Here is a 23378-nt window from a genome sequence, read left to right on the forward strand (position 1 = left end):
TTGACTAAATGCTCACCTTTTGCACATAAGCCTGAAATCAGAAAACATTTTACATTTTGTGCAAGTAGCTTTCTTTCTATAACATTCAGGTGAAAGGCAGTTGGAGGATATTACTGACCTACATACAGTATATTAACTTGGCTTGAATGAACTCGAACAATGGACAAAATTGAGCAAAAAATTTGCCAGGACTGTCAGCCTTACTGTACTGCAACGACATGGTGAATCTATAGTTCCATATTCTAAGCAACAGCAACTATCCCAAGTGCAAGTTTATGTGACAGAGAGAAATTATGTCCATAGCCCAATTCCTTTTTATACTTCTTAAAGTGAACCAACTTACAACAACTCACATGTTACACTTGTACACAGGCTTCTATTAGTGAAACAGGTCACATTAAGTTAGCCATTGGTCTACCGTTTAAGAATACCAAGACCTCCAAATTCATATATTTTGTTATTTTTTGTTTTCACTTTTCCCATGGACTTTACAAAGAAAAAAAACGAAAAAAAAAAAAAACGCTTTATGGGTATTAGTCAGCACATAGCTGGTTATCCTCCGAAATGCCTTTGAACTCTTAATATTATTTTTTTTTTCAAAATTCTATGGGGAAAATGAATGGAAAATTTACTCCCGGAACCGGAGCTGACTTCAGAGTAGGTGGGACTGTGGAGCTCTATATTGCTCTATATATAGACAGGTAGTTAAATATAGTTCAATCCTGGTTCATTTCAGTTCTCCAGTCATCCAGTCACTTTTACCTTTGAAAAAGTTACCACTTTCAAAAGCAACATAACAACTAAACAATTTTACAAAATATTGTAAATTAAGAATCATATACTTGATATATTAAAAAAACAGAAAAGTTCACATTAAAATAGCTCCAAAACTGGTAGTGAATATTGCGCATCCATGTCTTGTTTTTCCTGTTATTGAACCTCATCGTGCTGTGGGTCCAGTGTTGGCTGTGGTGACGACAGAAGATGCAGCAGCCATCGGTCCCATATAAACGGGAACCAAACTCTGTAATCCAGCAATTAGACAGCGCCAGCTGAACCGCAGTGCTTTACCCATGTTCTGCACAAAATAAAACACATGTATGAGCAAAAACTATGGGAAACGATGATTCCTATTCCCATTTAAAGTCATTTACGGTAGTTTTAGTAGATACTTGTGTTTCACCATCATTTATTTGTCCGGATTTAGTCCCAGTTTTGTAGATTTTACCTGGACAAACCCCACCTTAGTTCAGTGCTGGTGTAGATGTTGCATATTCACCCTGATCCTTGGATAAGCTTAATAAATCCTTCAGATGCTATTTTTGCTGACTTATGTTTAATTACTACTTTAATATTCACCCTTTAATTCTAGTTTACTTTCAAATTTACTCCAACAAACAGAAGAACAAAAAGATTATAAGGATTTGTAAGGGACAACAGCAGAAGGGAGAAGTGAGTGAGTTAGTTATGTAAACAGGCAGATTAAACTCATAATTTACAAGTTTAATCTGTATTGATATAAATATGTTCTTTCCTAGTACTTTTTGCTGCATAAATTGTTGTTTTTGCTTGAAATCCCCCTGCAGTTTTGGTCAGATACATAGAGATATGGAATGGGGTTTAAGAGCTTTTGCCAGTAGTAGATAAAATTTCTTCTAAAGTTGTTCTAGTAGTTTCAAAACTATTTAATTTAAAATAAGACACTTTGTCAATGTCATCTCCCAATTTTTTTTTTTGCAGTGTTCATTGTACTAATTCTCTATTTTGTCCCCCTTCCCTGTCCCTGTGCTGTCTTACCTTCCTGTACTTCTTGTATCTGATCTTTTTCTTTCGTTTCTTCTCCTCCTTCCTCCTCAGTCTCTCCTTTGTGTCCTCCATCACCTCCTCTTCATCGCGTTCTTCCTCCAGAGGCTCATACTTATCGGGCAGGACGCTGAAGTGAACGTCCTTGGAGGTCTTCAGTTTTTTGGGTTTAAGTGGACTGACTGGTGCAGGTTGGTCTTCTGTTTCTAAAGCTCCCATTGCTGTCAAAGTGGTCAGTTCTTTAATATGAGCCTACTTACTAATTTTTAGGAAGACTACAATACACAACAGTTAAAGTGCACATATGACAGGTTTTCATGTTCTCCTTATCATTACTTGGTTTGGTTTAGGACTGTCAAAAATATTGAAAATTAAATATGAATTGATACTAAAACTAGTGTTGAAACTAGATACTCAATACTAAAAAAAATCCCATTCACTGGACAGAAATGAACCTTTCCTGAATATCTTTAGAATGATCTTGAGCTGTATCAGACAAGTATAAGACACATAGATTAGTATACACCCATGGACCACTATGGAAGCTACTGAGGGATTACACAGATATAAGACACATGGGAATATAATAGAACGTACTATGATTTAATGTTGAAAATCACATTCTATTGTCTAAATAAAGAGTTACTTTTATTATCGTTGTGGTATTGGACTCTGTATTGAGTATCAAGTCTATTCTTTAGTACTGAAATCAAGTTTGAAATTTTACTTTTGTGGCAACACTAGCTTGATTCTATTCTCCTGGTGCAAGTATTTCCCAGCATTATAGCCAGGCCTACATTAAACATGTGCATGGCAACCTTATAACAATATATAAGAAATTAGCAACAGAACTAGACCCAAAATTGTATCAAGCCAGGGTTAAAATAATGCAAATAAATAAACGTTAAATTAAAGTATAAACATTCTTGGCCAGGGCAATCAGTAGAGATAACACACATTCCAGCTTTCAATTTTTAGGAAAACTAGCACAGGCCTGGTTTAGTCTTTAGTCTCGGTCAGCGGAACAATGATAATAGGAGATAAACCATTGTGTGATCATGCAATCTGGCTTTCAAACTTTGGACATGACTAAAATGGTTAAAGCTAGACTCTAAAACTGCATTAAACTAGAGCTATAAATTTTACCTTGACTAGAGTGTCCTAAATTATAATTAGAGCCAAGCTGTGATGAAAAAGGCACTACATAAACGCATTTAAATCCAATGCTATCAGTGCTATCAGCCCAGTGCAATAGAAATTCACTGAACTATTCTTGATCTGACCTGAATTTTTTTAGCCGAAGGAAATGCCAAACCAAGACTAAACCATAAAAACAAAACTTAAACTACATGTAAAATAGTGCACTATTGAAGAACTGTATCATAACTTACCTCTTGTTTTTAGTCCTGTTTTAGTCCCAGGTTACTTTGTTACTTTCCCAGGGTACTTTGAGCGGACTTTGCACTCAGAGGAGGAGTTTTGCAGAATAACTTTAGAAGCAAAGGAAATACAGGCACACAGCAGCACGGAGGACATCCTGGTTTTGTGTCAGTCTGCTTGTTTAAGAAGCATTTAACGTTTTTTTGGTTTACTTTTAAATTTAAACATGCAAAATTTCCTTAAACAAACAGAGACACTGCAAAAATAACTAGATTATGACTGGAATCATTCAGCTAATAAAGTGTCTCGCAATGCCCTGCAGTACTAATAGTGTAATGTTCTGATTTTGTCCTGGTTTAGTCCTGGGTTAAGCCCGGTTGAGTCCAAGTTTAGTTCTACAGTCTTGGTTTGGTTCTACCTTATTTTTGGTTTAGTTCTACTTCAGTTCTAGTTTAGTGACCCCCCCCCCCTTCTTCTGCTTATACTTTAGTCCTGGTTTAGTTCTGGTTTAGTCCATGTTTAACTCTGTTTTAGTCCTAGTTAAATCCATATTCTACAGTCCTGGTTTAGCTCTACCTTAGATCTGGTTTAGTCCTGGTTTAGTGACCCCCCCTTGTTCTACTTATACTTTTGTCCTGGTTTCATGTTTAATAAAGTTCCCTTTCTTTAAAAAAGCATTGATTTAGTTTATTTATTTACCATATTTACAAAAAAAAAATATAACAGACATTTCCCTGGAGTAGACACATTAGATGTAGTTGTGTGTTATTGGAGAGTGCCGTTTGGGAGCCTGAGGAGCATACGAACATAAGAGCATAACCATTTTATACAGAATATAATCATTATATTATATATTATATTTATACCTGTCTTTTGTTGATGCTTTTGGGAAGTGTCAGCAACTTTTCCAGTGTGAGCTGCAAAAATAAAAGAAACGTCTGGTATTTAGTTGGCTATTATTATTATTATTATTATTATTATTAATATTAATATTATCATCAAATAGACCTTTAGTTGTTTAATCGGTCAATGATATTGACTGATCATTTTATATTATAAGGATTTATACAGCATAACAGCAGAAAGGAGAAGTGAGTGAGGAAAGAGGAAAAAGACAGATTAAACTCATGATCCACAAGTTTGTTCTGTCTATATAAATGTTTTGTTTTTTCTGCATAAATAATAGTTTTTGCATGTCTTGTGAGTGCAGTTTGAGTCAGATACACAGGCATACATTACAATTTTGAGATTACCACATCCCCTTTTTAGTTGACTAATTGATTGGCAACAAGAATTACTTTAGTTGAATACAGCACTACAATTATACATCAGCCAATAACTCAGCACCTTCACTACACAGGCTAACCAACCTAGGAACTAACTGCTAAACAGATTACAGTAATAATGCATGATTTTGACCAGTGAATAAATGCAACAAAGATATGTTTAATGCCATACTGTAGAACATTCCAGGCAAATAAAAACAATAGCATTGCCATGGAGACTAGAAAACGTAGTGCATTTTTAAAGTGGTCTTACCAGGAAGTCCCCTCTATTCTGTGATAGGAGCAGGAGCACGTCTTCAGGCTTAGTCCCGCCTTTTGGCACTGCACTGGACTGAGCCAACTTCAGCAACGCCTCCACTGAAATCAAACATAAGTACAATTTAAGAACATCAGATGCCCTCCCTTATCAGTATATAACTTAGTTTGTAGTGTATAGAAGCAATGTTATTTAGCTTTGGGTATAATGATGAAATGTAATTACAATCTTTACCAAGTAATCTTCAAAATAAATGTTGCTTATTTAGTCAATTGTATATTTTGCAGTTAAGATTAGTTGATTTTGAAAATGTGTTTAATCTGTTTTTTGTTTTTTAATTAGCTATATTACTATGCATTTATAAACAGTACATAATTATGTGCTATTTTACTTGATCCCAAAAAGTATCTCAGATTTACTGGTTTAATTCTGATTTACTTCTGGTTTAGTCCAGGTTTAATCCTAGTTTGGTCCTGGTTTAGTCCAGGTTTAGTCGTGGTTTAGTCCTTGTTTAGTCCTGCTTTAGTCTTGGTTATGTCCTGGTTTAGTCCTGGTTTAGCCCTGTGTTAGTCCTGGTTATGTCATAGTTTAGTCCTGCGTTAGTCCTGGTTATGTCCTGGTTTTGTCCTGGTTCAGTCTTGGTTTAGTCCTGGTTATGTCTTGGCTTAGTTCTGGTTTAGTCCCGCATTAGTCCTGGTTCTCCCTCATTTAGTCCAGGTTTAGTTCTGGTCTAGTCCTGGTTTAGTTCTGGTTATGTCCTGGTTATGCTGCAGGTTTAAAGGTGTTGTGTTTTTGTACCTCTTTGCTGATTTTCAGATGGCTCCGTCTCATTCAGTGGCCTCCACAGTAGCAGTGCATTGTGGGAGTCACAGTGGACATGTCTTCTGTTTCTGAGGGGTGGAATCTGGGCCTGGAAGCTCCGCCCAATATTGATACACCTGACAATGTAAAATAAAAGGTACGAATAGTTCATAAAATCCATATAGAGCAGACCTATTGTACTTACGGTGCAATGGGTCCTGAGGTTAGTGTTCCCGATGAAGCCGTCGCCATCAAAACAGCGCTGCCTAAAGATGAACAGTGTAAATAACAATAGCTGAAAGGTGAGATGCTTTTTAGTGACGACAATCTGAGCACAGAAATGATCAATATGAGTCTGGTGAAGGTCTATGGATTTAAAAACACAAGGGAACAATTTCTGGATTACCACCTGATGACATCATAAGGTGTAGTGTTTTGACCTCTGCAGAGTAACTATGCAGGAAAGCTCAAACATGTGTGAATGAAACAAAATACAACTACCGATATGTTTAAAGATTGTGTAACTGTAAGTAATCTATTTCAATAAATGCTGTTCAAATTGGGGGCTTTTTACTTGGTCAGGTCTAGAGGTTTGTATCCATGGAGGTAGTGTTGCATGAAATATTCAATACTATGGCATTACTTAAATTCATATATCTTACATTTATTCAATTACAGATGTGCTTTTTTATTGCCTTGAAAAACATGCATCCTTACTGTGACTGGGGCTGCTTATTAATTGGCCTGGTCACGTTCCATGGAGATAGATACGTTTAATACCATATTGTGTATCATTCCTGACAAAGCAGTACCATCTCCATGGAGAAAAACAGTTGGCAGACACTCCTACCAGAAAAGTTACATAGTGCATTCTTAAACTCACATTTGTCTGCCACAGCCCAGTGCAGCCCGGCCCCTGCTCTGGTGGGGCTGAGGATCGGGGGAGGCCTGTAGTGACTCCTGTCCCCGTCTGTGATCACGCTCATCAGGCTGCGATTCTGAGTCTGTTCCCTGTGACCTGCCAACTCTGACTCCTCCTTCCTCACACCACAGCGCTGCGGTAATGAAAGAGGCGTCACAACCGCAACATCCACAGGTACAGACGGCTCAGGTGAGTCTTTGATCTGGAAAAAAAAGTTTTAGTTAAACTCAGAAACAGTTGAAATCACTTTAGGTAAGATAATGTCCTCTGCGAACAACAAAATAGTTTGCTTGTTATTGCAAAAACTAATCCTGTAGTTTAGACCTAATGCCAGATGCCCTCCCTGTGTGTCAGATGCCCTCCCTGTGTCTCCATGGGGTCTTATTCTGTGCAAAAGCTGCTAACCCTTTAGTTAAGACCTCTACAAAGATGTTCTAAAATGCATGGGATTCTTTGATTGGTTGAAAGCTCAGATTTCAGTCTTCTCTCGGATGTTAACTGGACAAATTTAAAATGTGAACAGAATCCTGAAACTATAAATTGCAAATCAGAATATGTTTTTTTCCCCAAAATACTTTCACCATAATTAAAATCATCTTTTTGTTAATCTTTGGAGAGGTGAGCCCACTTGCAGTAAGAATGTGTATTATCCAAAGTGAATAAAAACACCTACAACTGAATAAATGCAGGATAGATAAGTTTAATGTAATACTATGGAACGCTAGAAAAGTTACAAGTGCACCTTTAACATAGCTTATATCATGAATCAAAACATACAGAATAGTATGAGTAATAGTGTTGCCATTATACTAAAATTTTAAACTTGATTTTGATACTGTCGTAACGGTGCGGATAGGACCAAAGGATGCAGACCAGAGCAGTTTTAACAGTGTTTATTTACAGCGGTGAAAATGCAGTCTTTAAACAGGTCACAAGAGCAGGTACAGGAACCGGGGAGCGGGAGACGGGTCAGGCGGGTGCGGTGCAGGTAGAGGCGGGCAGGACAGGACCAGGACGGGGATAGAAGCAGGTGCGGTACCAGGGCGGGCGGAGCAGACGAAGACCAGAGCGGGGAGCGGGTGACAAACCAGAGACCAGGACCGGACAGGAGACGAGACGAGCAGGAGACGAGACGAGCAGGAGACGAGACGAGCAGGAGACGAGACGAGCCGGAGACGAGACGAGCAGGAGACGATACCGGGACTGGAACGTGACGGCAGGAGCTGGGCGAGTGGAGGCAGGAATGTTTTACACGCGGACGGTCTGGCACCGAGTGTAGACTGCCAAGCCTTCTTGTACTCAGCAGCAGGTGGTGGTGATTAGGCTGATGCACCCCAGGTGTGCACGGGAGGAGTCAGGCACTCCACCCAGCTCCAGACACACAGGTAGGGGAGGGGGAGAGAGCACGGGAGGACAGGGAAAACTGACATCATGACAGTACCCCCCCCCTAAGGTCCACCTCCTGGTGGACCCCCAGGCTTGTCAGGATGAGCGCGGTGGAAGTCTCTCACCATGTCGGGGTCCAGAATGCGTGCCCTGGGCACCCAGGATCGCTCCTCCGGACCGTAACCCTCCCAATCGACGAGGTACTGGAGGCCCCTACCACGGCGACGAACGTCAATCAGGCGGCGGACGGTGAACGCCGGGTGGCCGTCAATGACTCGGGCGGGCGGTGGGGGATCGGCCGGAGGGCACAGGTCGCTGGTCCGGACTGGTTTAACCTGGGAGACGTGAAAGGTCGGATGAATCCGGAGAGACGGGGGTAACTGGAGGCGCACCGCCGATGGATTTATGATCCTCATGATCTTAAACGGTCCCAGGAATCGGGGGGACAGCTTACGGGAGTCCGTCTTCAGCGGGACCGTCTTGGCGGAGAGCCAAACCATCTGGCCAGGTTGGTATACGGGCGCCGGGACACGGTGGCGATCGGCCGTCGCCTTAGTGCGCGCTCCAGCCCGAAGAAGGGCCGCCCTGGCCTTCTTCCAGATCCGGCGACAGCGCTGGAGATGGCGCTGAACAGACGGGACGGCGAGGTCCCTCTCCTCCGTGGGAAAGAGAGGGGGTTGATATCCCAGCGATGCCTCGAAGGGAGACATACCAGTGGCGGAACTCACGAGGGAGTTGTGAGCGTACTCTATCCAGGGCAGGTGAGTACTCCAGGTCGCGGGGTTGGCGGAGGCTGTGCACCGTAGGGCCGACTCCAGGTCTTGGTTGGCCCGCTCCGTCTGCCCATTAGATTGTGGATGGAACCCGGACGTGAGGCTAACCGTGGCCCCCAAACTGTTGCAGAAAGACCGCCATACCTGAGAGGTGAATTGGGTCCCTCTGTCGGACACGATGTCCACCGGGATGCCGTGGAGTCGGAAGACATGACTGGTCAGCTGGTCGGCAGTTTCTTTGGCTGTGGGGAGCTTAGGCAGGGCAACGAAATGGGCGGCCTTGGAGAAGCGGTCCACAATGGTGAGAACCACCGTGTTCCCCTGGGAAGGGGGAAGGCCCGTCACGAAGTCCAAGGCGATGTGGGACCAAGGGCGACGAGGAACTGGGAGAGGATGCAAGAGACCAGAAGGGGGTGAGTGGGAGGCCTTGGCCCGAGCACATACCTGGCAGGCGGCGACATAAGCCCGGGTGTCTGTGTCCATCGTGGGCCACCAGAAGCGTCTCCTGAGGAGGGAGAGAGAGCGACCGGCACCAGGATGGCAGGCGAAACGGGAGGCATGGACCCACTGGAGCACCTGAGACCGGACAGAATCGGGAACAAACAGTTTATCTGGAGGGCCGTTACCTGGGTCGGGGTCGTTGGTCTGGGCCTCTCGGACGGTGTCCTCGATATCCCAATGGACCGCGGCCACCACACACGAGGAGGGGATAATTGTTTCTGCGGTGACCGGGCTATCCTCCAGGGCGAACTGGCGGGAGAGGGCATCTGGTTTGACGTTCCGAGATCCGGGGCGGTAGGTGAGGAGAAAGTTGAAGCGGCTGAAGAAGAGGGACCAACGAGCTTGACGGGGATTGAGGCGCCTGGCGGACTGGATGTACTCCAAGTTTTTATGGTCGGTCCAGACGATGAATGGTTGCTCCGCCCCTTCGAGCCAGTGGCGCCACTCCTCCAAGGCCAGCTTTACGGCAAGGAGCTCCCGATCCCCCACGTCATAATTGACCTCGGCCGAGGACAATCGCCGGGAAAAGAAGGCGCAGGGACAGAGGCGGTTGTGGGGGTCGAACCTCTGCGAAAGCACGGCCCCCACTCCCGAGTCGGAGGCGTCGACCTCCACGATGAATTGCCGTGAAGGGTCGGGCTGGTGCAGGATGGGAGCGGAGGTAAATAGTCTCTTAAGCTTCTCGAAGGCTGTCTGCGCCTCAGGAGACCAGGCAAACTGCAAAGCAGGAGAGGTGAGTTTAGTTAAGGGCGAGATAACCCTACTAAAATCCCGGATGAAACGTCTATAAAAATTGGCAAAGCCGATAAATCTCTGGAGCTGTCTCCGGCTGGTAGGAACGGGCCACTCAGTGACAGCCTGGATCTTTTCAGGATCAGCTCTTACTTGGCCCCGCCCCACAATGAAGCCCAAAAAGCTGACCTCCTCTGCGTGAAACTCGCATTTCTCAGCTTTCACGAACAGTTTATTCTCGAGGAGGCGCTGGAGAACCTGGCGAACGTGCTGGTGATGCTCCTGGGGGGACCGCGAGAAAATCAAGATGTCATCCAAGTAAACAAAGACGAATCGGTTAAGGAAATCACGGAGCACATCGTTGATGAGGGCTTGGAATACGGCAGGGGCGTTGGTGAGACCGAAGGGCATAACCAAGTATTCGAAATGTCCCAGGGGTGTCTTGAAGGCCGTCTTCCATTCGTCTCCCTCCCTGATGCGCACCAGGTGGTACGCATTCCGCAAATCCAACTTGGAGAAGATGGTCGCACCGTGGAGGGGCGTAAATGCCGAGTCCAGTAAGGGAAGCGGGTATTTATTCTTTACAGTTATATTGTTCAGACCCCGGTAATCAATGCAAGGCCGCAGGGATTTGTCCTTCTTAGCCACAAAGAAGAACCCCGCTCCCACGGGTGAAGTGGACGGGCGGATGATTCCGGCAGCCAGGGACCCACGGATATAGTCCTCCATTGACTCGCGTTCAGGTTTAGACAGGTTATATAGCCTGCTAGATGGTAGTGGGGCACCCGGCAGGAGGTCAATGGCGCAGTCATATGGGCGGTGGGGCGGTAAAGAGAGGGCCTTGCTCTTGCTAAAAACCTCCCCCAGGTCGTGATATTCAGCAGGCACCGAGGACAGATTGGGGGTGTCTGGGGACGGATCAGCGACAGGAACGGACCTCCCGGCCGGAGGGAGGGCGGACCGAAGGCACTTGGCGTGGCAATCGGGACTCCAGCCCGAAACTCCGCCCCTGGCCCAATCGAAAACAGGGTTGTGGGCGCGTAGCCAGGGGTAACCAAGGACCAGAGGAGAAGCGGAGGAGGACAGGACATGAAACTGACGGTTCTCTTGGTGGTTGCCGGACAGAATCACGGTGACAGGTTCTGTGATGTGAGTGATGTGCCCCAGAAAACGTCCATTGAGCCCCTGGGCATTTAAGGGGCGTTCGAGGGGCTCCAGGTAGACCCCGAGCTGCTCCGCGACTTGGGCATCAATAAAGTCCTTCTCAGCCCCGGAGTCGATAAGGGCGGAAACGCATAAAGTCTCTGTGCGAACGCACAGGGTGGCGCTGAGCCGCAGTCTATTAGTAGAGTCCAGGATGTGTTGCTCGCCCACCAGTACTCCCAGCGCTACTGGTGGGCCCCCCCTTTTGGCCGAACTGGGCAAGTGACCACATAATGTCCGCGCTCACCGCAGTAGAGGCAAGCCCCGGCCAGGCGACGCCTCCGTTGACGCTCCTCGGCCGACACAAGGGTCCTGTCGAGTTGCATGGGCTCATCTGGCGGGGGCGGGGCAGCGCGTGGCTCCGGCGGGACCGGTGACCGGCGTCTCTCTCGGCGACGAGCCCGTAGCCGGTTGTCAATACGGTGAGTGAGGGAGATGAGGCTCCGCAGGTCGGGGGGTTCGTCCCGGGAAACCAATTCATCTTTCAAAGTCTCGTTCAGGCCCCGCACAAACACAGCCCGCAGCGCGCTGTCCGTCCAGTCCAGCTCCGCCGCATGTGTCCAGAATTCAATGGAATAATCCGCTACCGTCCTGGAGCCCTGGCTGAGAGTCAATAACCGGGAGGCAGCATTGTCCTGGTAGTGCGGGTGGTCAAACACCAGCTTAAACGTGGACACAAATTCATTAAAATCCAGGCTATCCACAGACGTCTTCATTAGGCGCGCCTCTGCCCACTGGAGAGCTCTGCCCCGGAGTAATCCACATATATACCGGATCTTGGTGGCCCCCGAGCTGAAACGAGAAGGGCATTGCTGGAACATGAACTCGCACTGGAACAGGAATCCGCGACAGAGGTGAGGTTGTCCAGCATACGGCTCCGGATCCGTGCCTCTCGGCTCCGGGAGGCGTGGCGGCGCTCCAGCTGCAGCAGGCGGGGTGACGAGGAGCGCGGCCACCTGGTGGTTAAGCTGTGCCACCTGCTGGGACAATGTCTGATTTAGCTCCAATAGAGTTCGAATGGATTGTTCATGCTGACCCAGCACCGCCTCGGGGTGAGAGTGCGTGAGGCGGCGCGTCTGGTCCGGGTCTGAGCCTGCTTGGTCCATAGTGGCCAGACCGTTCTGTCGTAACGGTGCGGATAGGACCAAAGGATGCAGACCAGAGCAGTTTTAACAGTGTTTATTTACAGCGGTGAAAATGCAGTCTTTAAACAGGTCACAAGAGCAGGTACAGGAACCGGGGAGCGGGAGACGGGTCAGGCGGGTGCGGTGCAGGTAGAGGCGGGCAGGACAGGACCAGGACGGGGATAGAAGCAGGTGCGGTACCAGGGCGGGCGGAGCAGACGAAGACCAGAGCGGGGAGCGGGTGACAAACCAGAGACCAGGACCGGACAGGAGACGAGACGAGCAGGAGACGAGACGAGCAGGAGACGAGACGAGCAGGAGACGAGACGAGCCGGAGACGAGACGAGCAGGAGACGATACCGGGACTGGAACGTGACGGCAGGAGCTGGGCGAGTGGAGGCAGGAATGTTTTACACGCGGACGGTCTGGCACCGAGTGTAGACTGCCAAGCCTTCTTGTACTCAGCAGCAGGTGGTGGTGATTAGGCTGATGCACCCCAGGTGTGCACGGGAGGAGTCAGGCACTCCACCCAGCTCCAGACACACAGGTAGGGGAGGGGGAGAGAGCACGGGAGGACAGGGAAAACTGACATCATGACAGATACAAAGGAATAGACTTGATAATCCATATCGATTACAATACCACCATGAAGATAGTATGTGATTTTCATACATAATAATAGTACTATCTTTATGTTACATTTATTATGTTATTGTACACTGGATCTGATAAAGCTAAAAATTACACAAAAACTGTTGAAGAAAGCTCAACTTATGTCCTGTGGATGTGATTTTTTGGTATCTATACCTGCTCAAATGAGTACTGTATGCAGTTTCCGAATTCGTTTTTGTATCGATTAGTATCTGATTTTTGATACTTTTGACAACCCTACTAACCTTTTTTCTGTATGTCCGACTCTTGCGTGGTCTCGTTCCTCCTCCTCCTCCTCCTCCTCTTCCTCTTGTCGTCTTCTTCGGCTGTGTCTGTTTGTAAATCACGTCGTTTTGGACACTTGTGATTTCAGAATTTACAGTAAATGTTCCCGGCTCCACAAACGTTTGATATCCCAGTCTCTCCATGCTGTTTTCACCAGTCGGACTCGTCACAAAGGAGGGAGGATAATGTGGACTAGGCCCTGGTGTGGATGGACTCAGGAAAGACTGGTTTTCCTGGTAGCTGTTTGGATAAAACGGAATAAAATTGTCTGTATTTGAAGTGAAGTTATATTCCGTAGAGCTCCAGGATCCCAGGGTGGCGTCTCTGGAGGTGTAGCCCAGAGATGAGCACTGAATCTGGGGTGTGGTCGGCTCCATCGCCCCCCAGTGGGACAAGTTGGCCGTGGAGGAGGTTTGGGAGTAAACATTGTTGGGTTGATGACATTGAGGATCGGGATAGTGGAAAACTTCAGACTGAAATGAGTCATAGTTTAAAGCAGAGTTGAACAGATTTGACGTGTGGAGATCCCAATTCTGCAAAGACATTTAACATTTTTAATACATTTAACATTATTTACCAAACTAGGGTAAAAATCTGATCTATAGCAAATGAGTTTAGACATTTAAGCCCCCATAGCTGAGTTTTACTCTCTTAGTAAGTAAAAAATAAATAAATTAATTCATTAAAAAAACAGAACTAGTTCATTTTAAATGATTTACAGTGGTCCAATGTTTTTCGTCACTTACCAACAACAACTAGCATGCTAACAGTGTACTACTTGGGGGGTCCATCATCTGATTATCTTCATTACTTTCTCTGAACTGTTCCACAGTATGGCATTAAACTTGAGTGTAAGTGAATAATTGCAGGCTAGATGCCTTGGTCACTTCTTGGTAACCAATAACTTGGCCTGGTGATGTTACATGCTTATCTCCATGGAAATTCCATTGCTTAATGCCATTCTGTGGAATATTCCAGCAAAAACAATAACATACCCTCTACCAGAAAAGTTACATAATGCTTTAAAGCAGGGGTCACCAACCCTGTGCCCGCAGGCGCCATGTCGCCCCCAAGCCCCACATGAGTCGCCCGCAGACCGGTTCTAAAAATAGCACAACTCACTAATGAGCTGCATCTAAAATTAAATTTTATTCTGTTGCTTTTTTTTTTTTTTTTTTAATCACCCTTGCGTTTATATAGATTTTAAAATGACAATATCTTAAACATATGTTCATTATACGTGAAGTTTAGATAAGTTAAGGTGAACTTTGACCTACTCACTTCAAAGGTCAGTATTGTGCGCGTGACAAAACCAGTGCTCCGCTCGCGAGCGCTGGATGCGCTGAATGCAGTTTCTTACTCCAAAACATGGTAGAAAATAAAGTGATCACTTTCAAAACGATTTAAGACCGTAAAAGAAACCTGTGCGTATCTCATCTGTGGAGCGATTGTGGTGACGGCAAAGCGGCACAATGTGGAGGGACATTTCACTACGTCTCACAAAGCTCCACACTAACTACCCACGGGGACGCACACTCCCCACGGGGGCGCACACTATGGGCAGAACAAGCCCAGAGCTAAACGCAGCTTTGGGTCAACAACAGGCTTTTTTCACGACACCGGTGAAAAAGTCACTCATCGCAACCGAGATTTATTTAAAATATGTAAGCTTATTTTTCTTTAACATTACATATTTGATAACTTTATGAAACATGGTGAAAATGGGACACTTTTCCTATGAGATGTAGTGATGTAAGTGTCATCTGGAAATGTAACAATTACTAAGATTAGTAAAGTTAAAGTGCTGAATACTGATATCTGTTTCCCTCCTTTCTCATTGTTGATAATTGTTTTGAGAAATCATTAATGTGATCAGTGTCTTGCAACGTGATCAGTGTGTTCACATAGATGAGTATCATTTATGGTATGGTATGGTATGGTATACTTTTATTTGAAACAGGGACAGTGCACAACATTACATTGACCTTAAAAAAACGGAAAGATGTATGGTGCCAGGTTATAGCATAAATACTCATTTCCACCTGTAGTCATTATTAATAATGTATAACTAAAGGCAAACTGAGAAAATTTGTTATTTCAGAAGAGCGTCTCAAATTGGTAGCCCTTCGTATGACTCAGTGCCCATAAAGTAGCTCTCAGGTTAAAAAAGGTTGGTGACCCCTGCTTTAAAGCTTATTTACACTGTCTACAAAAGTTAATGGCATTTTCGTTGATCAACATTTGCATAATGTTAGGTTGTGTAAAGTGTTTTTATTTAATAAAAAAAATGTGCATAAAAATAAGTGCAGATAATTAACCAATATAAAAGTTCATTGTGATAGTTACCGGTACCTGTTCTGGGCAGATGTAGTCGCTAAGCATGCTGGGAAACTGTGCTGGGCTCCAGTCACTGCTCTCCAAAGCCGTGTCTAAATTCTGCCCTGCGAAATGGTGCTGAAAAATACAAGAACAAAACAGTATTTATGAAATTGAAACAAGAAGCTTTTCAACAAGAGTTGAGACTCCTAACCAGGGTTGTCAAAAGTATCGAAAATCAGATTCTAATCTATCCTAAAACTAGTACTGAAATTAGATGCTCATTTGAGCAGGTATTAATACTAAAAAAAGTCACACACAGAAATGAACCTTTCCTGAATATGTTTAGAATGATCTTGATGATGAGCTTTGTCAGAGATAAGACACATAGACTAGTATACACCCATGGACCACTATGGAACCTACCTGGATCACGGAGGGATTACACAGATATACATGAGAATATAAAATAAAGTAATGTAATTTAATGTGGAAAGTGTGTTTTTTATTATCATCATGGTATCGGTATCAACATTGAGGATCAAGTATATTCTTTAGTATCAAAATCAAGTTATTAGTATCGTGACAACACTACTTCCAACCACTGTGCCATCCAGTTTACCTGTGTTTGTGATTGGTTAGAATGGTTCATAAACTGTGAGATGGGCTGATGATGAGGAGGAGGGGAGGTGATGACGGGGGGAGGCAGAGTGCAGTGGTGCATTCTGGGAGATGCGGAGGAGGAAGGGGGAGGAGGAAGAGGAGGAAATGGTCTCGGGTCCGTCATGGCGTCACTGAGAGCTGCGGTTTCGCATTTTCAACAAAGTGACCTGTGAAAACACAACAGGAAGTCAACAGCTTTATCTATGCCAGATCTCCAAACTATTGCTGCATCAGACTGCCGTTTTAACAGTCTAAAGCAGGAAGCATATAGATTTTAGTTTTGTTTTAATATTATTTACAAACAGTTTTGAGTACCTCTGCAGCACACATAGTTGAACTCACATGAACATTTATCTATTCCATTAATTAGCCTTAGAACTGTCACAGTATCAACATTGTGTGAAGAAATATTACAATTGCTGGGGGACATGAGACGACATTACAATATTCAATAGGCTGATAATATTTACTACAGATGGGGGCAGCTAAAATGAACATGGTGAATATGGTGAATATGGCAGATTTGTTGTAATACAGTGACTTCTTGTGTCCAGTCACTAATGGAACTGATCAGGTTCAACATTTGTGAATTTACCTTTTGGAGATTTCATGCTAAAGTACAGCGTAATCAATAGAGAAATCTGTCTCTTGCGCCCATCTGGGAGTATGACATCATCACATTCTACAATCTGAAATCTACCAATTATTCAGGATTATTAAGTCAGTTTAATAGTGAAATTTAATAGTGTAATTCCTAATTCAAATCAGACTTTTTGAATAAAAAAGTCACCATGATCACCATTCCTCTAGTATGTGACCAGCTTTATCAAATCAAACTTTATGAATAAGATCAAGTTAGTGTGACATAGACAGACAGATAAAAAGCACTTTATATGTAGGCTTAATTTTATGGAGGATAGATCGAACTTTTTAGTTAGTTAGTTAACTTATTGTGTCCAGTATAACCACGATTATTGACTTATTCTAAACATCCCTTGGTAACCCTCGGTGTCTCTGAATTCAGTACACCTTTGTTGTAATTAGAGAGGGGGAATATATTTATACTTGGAGTTGTGCAATCATTCTTATATTGATCAAATTGAGATCCAGTAGTTTCTAATGTGCAGTAATCATCTTAGGTCTTTTTAGAGGGGCCTACAATCAATCCTCTGTCAGTAACAGCATGTGGTTTGGAACAGATGCAAGACTTTGGAGGAAGAAATTTTAAACCATATTTATATAAAACCCATTGAATCGTATATTGTGACCATTCAATACAAAGAAAAAAAGTTATTTATTTATTTTGCCATATCAACCAGGACTGAAAATACCAACTTTTTTAATATATAAAAAAAATTGAATAATGAGTAAAGTCTACATCTTTAAGATATTATAAAGCATAATAATATCAAAGAGCTGCACAACAATAGAAACGTACAGTGCATAAACAAGCGCCACATAAAAGCAGTAAAGCCAGATGAGCTTCTACACCCACGTTTCGAAAGTTTGATCAAGGCCAAAATCTTATGTCTCTTTTTTCTAATTTTAAAATTCCCATAAACTACATAGCAATACTTCCTGAATCTAAGACAAAAAAAACCCTGCAGCTTCAAATGCGGCTATATCTCCATTTTTCATTTTCTTGTCCACAAATGCTGCTGAATGTATTAAAATTATATAAATTATACAGAAAGCAGCACTTTGCACAAATAAACATTGTGAAATTTGGGTTAAAAAGTCAAGGGCAAAGAGCAAAGTTACAGTTTTGAATACAGCCTTCTGTGTCACTTCCCTAAAACAGTTTACTGCGCAAAATGGATTAATGTTTGCAATATAAGAACAAACTGTATTTATTTTTAAATATAAAGTCACTCACCTATAGAAGAGTTTGTGAGGCTGTCGGCTGCAGACTCTCTCAGGATGTGGCTTTAAGGTCTTCCTCTCTCGGCCCCATTTGACTCTTCCTTGATGTGACGTTTGAGACACGAAACTACAGAGGTTTAATGTTATAGGTCAGACAGGACTGTGAGGTTAAGACGATTCATCAGGTTTTAACTTGGTCTAAAATAAATTAAAAGCAAAGCATGAACTTTTAAGGTTTGCCATCTGCTAATCTCCATGGAGATGAAGATCTGACTTGTAACTCATTTCCATGGAGCTAGTTTAAGGCCATAAAATTGAATTTTCCCGGCAAAGCAATAGCATCTCTATAGAGACGAGCAAATGGCAGACGCACCACCAGAAAGGTTACATAGTGCCCTCCTTTTACGGAAACATATAATGCAATACTAAAGTTTCCCTTATGTTTCATGCTCTTGTAAAATGTTATTTATAATAGACTAGTTATTATATTTATGTGACTCCATTGTCTTCTGACTTCACTATATTTAGAACTTGCAAGCTAACTTGTTTAATAACAATAAATTCTGTATTATAATTTTGTTATTACTAGATCAGATACAGATGTTAAGAAAAGTAGAAGCGAAACTCCTGTTAATATTGAAATATAAAATTCAAGCTTGCCTGGATACATGTTTTCATTAAATACAATAAAAGTAGGTTATTTTATTATTTAATATATACCTATATATCTAATAAAAATTGTGTGGAAAGGTATTTTGAACCACAGGCGATTTTAGGCCCCATTTTCCAGAAACCTACTCGTACTTTTACTCTGAAAAGACAGACCGGATATAGTTGCGTTTGTTTTGGTTCGTCTCTTCCGCTGCATTTCGGGCACTCGTGTCGGGCATGTATCAGGTCAGGAGCAGTGCTTGAACCATAAACACGTGAGTCCACGTCACCGCATAAACTCTACCTAAAAGACATTTGAGCTACATATGGAATAAAGTCTAATTTAGCCACGGTTTTAAAATTGTTGCTAAAATTGTTCTGCCAAGCTAATGCTAAAGCTAAAGCCCCTTCAGCTGCTGGGCCAGTGAAAGGTTCGTGTCGTCACCGCGTACGTCATAAACTAAAATCTTCATTTTGGACAATGTGTTTTTTTTAAGGAAAATAAATACATTTCAGTCAGCTAGCTGATAAAACAGCACTTTAAAAAAAATGACTTTACTCATGTAAACTATGCTATTAATCCATTAACCACATTCTCCTGAGCTTCAGGGCTCAAAGTAAACCTTTCCAAATGTGAAATACTCCCCATCAAATCTTATAATGCCTTACAAACATCTGGAATTCCTGTGAAACAAAAAGTTAAATACTTGAGCGTTATCATTATAAAGTGTATGCCACCTCTGCTCTCGACGTGTCCAATAACATAAATGCACCAGGGAACAAATGTTACATGACATCATTTGGAAGAAAAAAAAGTAATGATTAAAAGTTGAGTGATGATGGATTTAACATACTAGATTTTCTGACTTTAAATTCCTCCTCCAAAATTAAATGGATTAAAATATATTTATTGAACCAAAAAAACCCAAAACCAAACAATGTGTAAGTTTTAACTAGAACATTATTTATTCCATTATTAGACTCCTAAGTAATGTGATAATTTCTTGTGAACCAAGTCCTAGCGAGGCCTACATTCAATCATTCAACACATTGAACAGGTCAGATGCCCTTGTGACTGTATCATAATGAGTTTTTATTTTTAATGATTTTTTTTATTTTATATTTGGAATTTTAAACATTTTAAATCAAATTATGTTTTTCCTCTTATGTACTAATTTTGTTAAATGTCAGTACCCAAAACTGCACACTAAAATTTATTGATGCATACTTTTAAAGGTTGCGCTGTTCAAAATAGCAAAATATTTAGCTGTTCAGCCAAAACCACACATTTTACAAACCAAACTTTACAGAATGTAGAAGGGACTGGCTGGTCAGGCAAGCAAAATATGAACCGGAAGACATTTAGTCTGAACATTGAGTAAAGTAGCTTGATTTCTGTCATATTTTTTGTTTAATTACAATTATTTATATTTTTACAGATTTCTCATCATGTTGAGGTGACACCATCAGCTTTCTAAAATGTTTCTCCGGCCTGGACTTTGGACTGGTTTGCTCCCAGTTAGAACTCATTTATCTGGCTTTTTCAGTGCCGGGATTCACTCCAAATTAACTAAAGATGGAAGTCTAATTTTCCAGTCCAAATCCACAGACATTCACCAAAACCTGGCGCTGGAGGACTGGATTGAGACTAACGTGGATCTAACCAACCGCCGTTTGTTTCTCTTATGGAGAAGTCATGCTGCTGTCGTGATTGGTCGACACCAAAACCCGTGGGCGGAGTGTGACCTGGGTGCCATGTGGAGAGCTGGCGTCCCATTGGCTCGTAGGCGTAGTGGGGGTGGGACTGTTTATCATGACATGGGGAATCTTAACCTGACGTTTTTTAGCTGCAGAAAACTCTATGATCGTCAGAGAAATTTGAAGGTGGTGACGGAGGCTCTGAGGAGAGCCAGGCCAGAGCTGGATGTCAGAGCTACAGAGCGACTAGATATAGTTCTTAATGGGAAATACAAGATCTCAGGTAAAACAGGACTGAAGCTGGTCCCACAACTTTTTAACGAACTTGGCTTGGTGATTAGAGAGGCTAGTTAATTGAATTTGAATTTAACTTGATCAGCCTAGGGTTTTACCAGAGACAGTAAAAGCGTGTGGTTTGGAGCAGACTTTGGGATCATGCTCTGAAATCGTTAAAATCAATTTATCTGGTTTTAATAAAAAATAATAACATAGAATTTAAAATTATGATCAATCAATGCAAGGAAAAATATCATATCGGAAGGCTCACTTCTATCTATCTGTGTACCCCTAGGCACAATGCAAAGAGTCAAGAAAGTGTTATATAAATTAAAGACCCACCAACAATATGCTTTTTGGCTGATATGGTCTGTTAATATACGGGTCCAATTTTGATTATTTCCCCATAATTATATATGTGATTAACTCAGTTGCAGTACATTACTATAGGATAACGCTCTACATAATAGCATAATAATAAAGAAAACCATTTCACTGGCAATGACATTCACAGTAGAGCCCAACCAAACACAGATATTTAGTTCTATCTCTAATACAAATCAAATGCATTACTGTTTCCAATACTATAAGCAGAAGTGTAGAATTCTTATATTAATATTACTGCAGCTCCTTGTATTTAACCCCCTTTGTGTTCACTTTTCCTCCAGGCAGTGCTTCACGGTTGAGTCGTAAGGCTTCCTATCACCACTGCACGCTGCTCCACTCGGCTGATGGCTCCGCCCTCCAATCCGTGCTCCGCCCCTCGACCCCTGGTATCCACAGCAATGCCACGCCTAGTGTCGTCTCCTCGGTAACCAACCTGACAGACCACGCCCCTTCACTGACGTGGGAGGAGCTAACGCAGGCCCTGGTTCAACAGTTTAACACAGGTGTGAGCTTTTGACCATGTTATAATGCTTTTTACTCACAGAACAGAAATACTTGGTTTAATACGCTCATTGTCAGATATATTTTGTATTGTATATATTTTACTGAATATTACTTTGATGGAAAAATGCGTGTTATTCATTGTTTTTGCTCATGTCAAACTAGGAAGTACATTTATAAACTTCACCAAAATGGTCAAAGTAGGAAAAACTTTTTTGAAATCTTGAATATTAACTATGTTTTAGTGACATGAGTAGTCTAACCTCTCATATGCACCATACGTTTTAAGTTATAAAGGTGCACTATGTAACTTTTCTGGTCTTGTCTTCTTTGAGATTTATCAGGTATGTTCCACGGTATATCATTAAACTTTGATCTATTGAGCATTTGCTGCTTAAAAATGCCTTGAGAAACATGCATTCTAACTTTGTACGTGATTGCCGCAAAGCAATAACATCTCCATGGAAACAAGTAGAAAAGTTGCATGGTGCACCTTTACTCTGAAAAATCTCTAGTATTAATTTATGCTGGTTTATGCTTGACTTAGACATGGTTTATTCCAAAATCATTTATGTTTAAGTCTTTGAAAGTATGCATTTTCCTCATTGGTTAATTCAGTTTAGCTTAGAGATATTTTTTTGTTTTTCAGCTGTACATTTTTATTCATTTTCCACAGAGTTTGGTCTCTCGTCTCCATTAAGTCTCTTGGATCCTTCTGATGAATCTTTATTTCCTGGAATTGGTTGTATGGCGTCAGAGCTCCGCAGCTGGGACTGGACTTTCGGCAAAACACCGAAATTCACTATCGAAACTGAACTTTCCCTGTCTGATGATTTGACACTTGAACACACCACAGCTCAGCTACATATTGAACTTAAAAACGGTTTAATTTCTAGTATCGTCATTACTGTTCAAGACCAATGGCTTCAACAAACACTTATAAATGAACTTTGTGATGTGTTGACGGGAGAAAGGTTTTGTCCACATCGAGTGGCTGCTGCAGTTTCAACACTAATAAAATCAGAACAAGACGAAACGCAAAGAAGACTGCACAAGTTGAGCAATACTGTCATCAGTGTGATGGGTTAGGGTTACAGGAAGACGGTGGAAAAGAGGGGATATTTACACCTTAATTTTACAATAAAGAACCTGTGTATTTTTCGATCCATGGCTTTCAGAATTATGCCAAGTTACAATTCAAAGCAAAATATTCCTTTCAGTGGTTCCAAAAGTCCTCAAAATGGAGCCTAAAGACTGGAAAACTCCAAATAATGTAACAGTACAACAATGTGTTTTATTTGTTATTTAAAAGTCAAGTATTTATGGATGTAGTTTTACTATTATCACCAGAAAACCAGCAACACTGATTCTACTTTTTACTGGGCTTATGAGTTTGAGTAATAAAGGAATGATGTAAAGTCATTTTTTTTTTTTTTACATCAATACTATGGTAATTACACTATTATTATTACACATCATCAGTAAAATAAAAATTTATATTTTAAAACCAGTGGCATTAGACTCTTATTTACAATGTGATTGTTATGATTGAGTTTGGTAATTTAACTTTCTAAGGCCTGACAGTAAGGTTAATTCCCAACACGCATGCGCAGTACAACATGCTGTGACTGAGGTTCCTATGCACAAAACTGAGGTATCACTCTGAAAGAAATGTTATAAACCATTATAACATTAATTGCATTAAAAATGTACGAAGAAATGTACTTTGTTGTGATTACCTTAGTTATTAATGAACTCTGAAATATATTGTTATAAGTGGTAAATGTATTTTTCAACTGTACGTCATTTTTTTTTTCTTCAATAACGTAGACTTTCTTTTGTAGGTTGTCATGCCTTGTAAAAAAAAAAAACTAAACTAAACTTGGTGTTCGGTAACATTTGATTAATCTATAATACTTT

At 42.1% G+C, this 23378-nt stretch overlaps 3 protein-coding genes across 3 annotated transcripts; 1 reads left to right on the forward strand and 2 right to left on the reverse strand.

The window, feature by feature from the left end:
* Window positions 1-509: 509 nt before the first annotated feature.
* Window positions 510-3271, reverse strand: c2h1orf115 (chromosome 2 C1orf115 homolog). The gene is made up of 3 exons (XM_033980237.2): window positions 3195-3271; window positions 1798-2024; window positions 510-1078 (listed from the first exon to the last, which is right to left on the reverse strand). The coding sequence occupies exons 2-3, from the start codon at window positions 2020-2022 to the stop codon at window positions 941-943; spliced, it is 363 nt and encodes a 120-aa protein (XP_033836128.1). The 5' UTR covers window positions 2023-2024; window positions 3195-3271; the 3' UTR covers window positions 510-940.
* Window positions 3272-3904: 633 nt separating this feature from the next.
* LOC117382970 (uncharacterized) lies at window positions 3905-18070 on the reverse strand. The gene is made up of 10 exons (XM_033980217.2): window positions 17959-18070; window positions 16042-16249; window positions 15456-15557; window positions 13064-13636; window positions 6410-6650; window positions 5732-5792; window positions 5524-5663; window positions 4723-4826; window positions 4050-4100; window positions 3905-3973 (listed from the first exon to the last, which is right to left on the reverse strand). Exons 2-10 carry the CDS (start codon window positions 16204-16206, stop codon window positions 3932-3934), a joined length of 1479 nt encoding a protein of 492 aa, XP_033836108.1. The 5' UTR covers window positions 16207-16249; window positions 17959-18070; the 3' UTR covers window positions 3905-3931.
* Window positions 18071-18743: 673 nt separating this feature from the next.
* On the forward strand, window positions 18744-22574 carry lipt1 (lipoyltransferase 1). Its single transcript, XM_033979859.2, has 4 exons — window positions 18744-18871; window positions 20036-20577; window positions 21239-21460; window positions 22135-22574. The coding sequence occupies exons 2-4, from the start codon at window positions 20076-20078 to the stop codon at window positions 22545-22547; spliced, it is 1137 nt and encodes a 378-aa protein (XP_033835750.1). The 5' UTR covers window positions 18744-18871; window positions 20036-20075; the 3' UTR covers window positions 22548-22574.
* The last annotated feature ends 804 nt before the right edge of the window (window positions 22575-23378 follow it).

The sequence above is a fragment of the Periophthalmus magnuspinnatus genome, chromosome 2 (genome assembly GCF_009829125.3).
Source record: "Periophthalmus magnuspinnatus isolate fPerMag1 chromosome 2, fPerMag1.2.pri, whole genome shotgun sequence".
Taxonomy (NCBI): domain Eukaryota; kingdom Metazoa; phylum Chordata; class Actinopteri; order Gobiiformes; family Gobiidae; genus Periophthalmus; species Periophthalmus magnuspinnatus.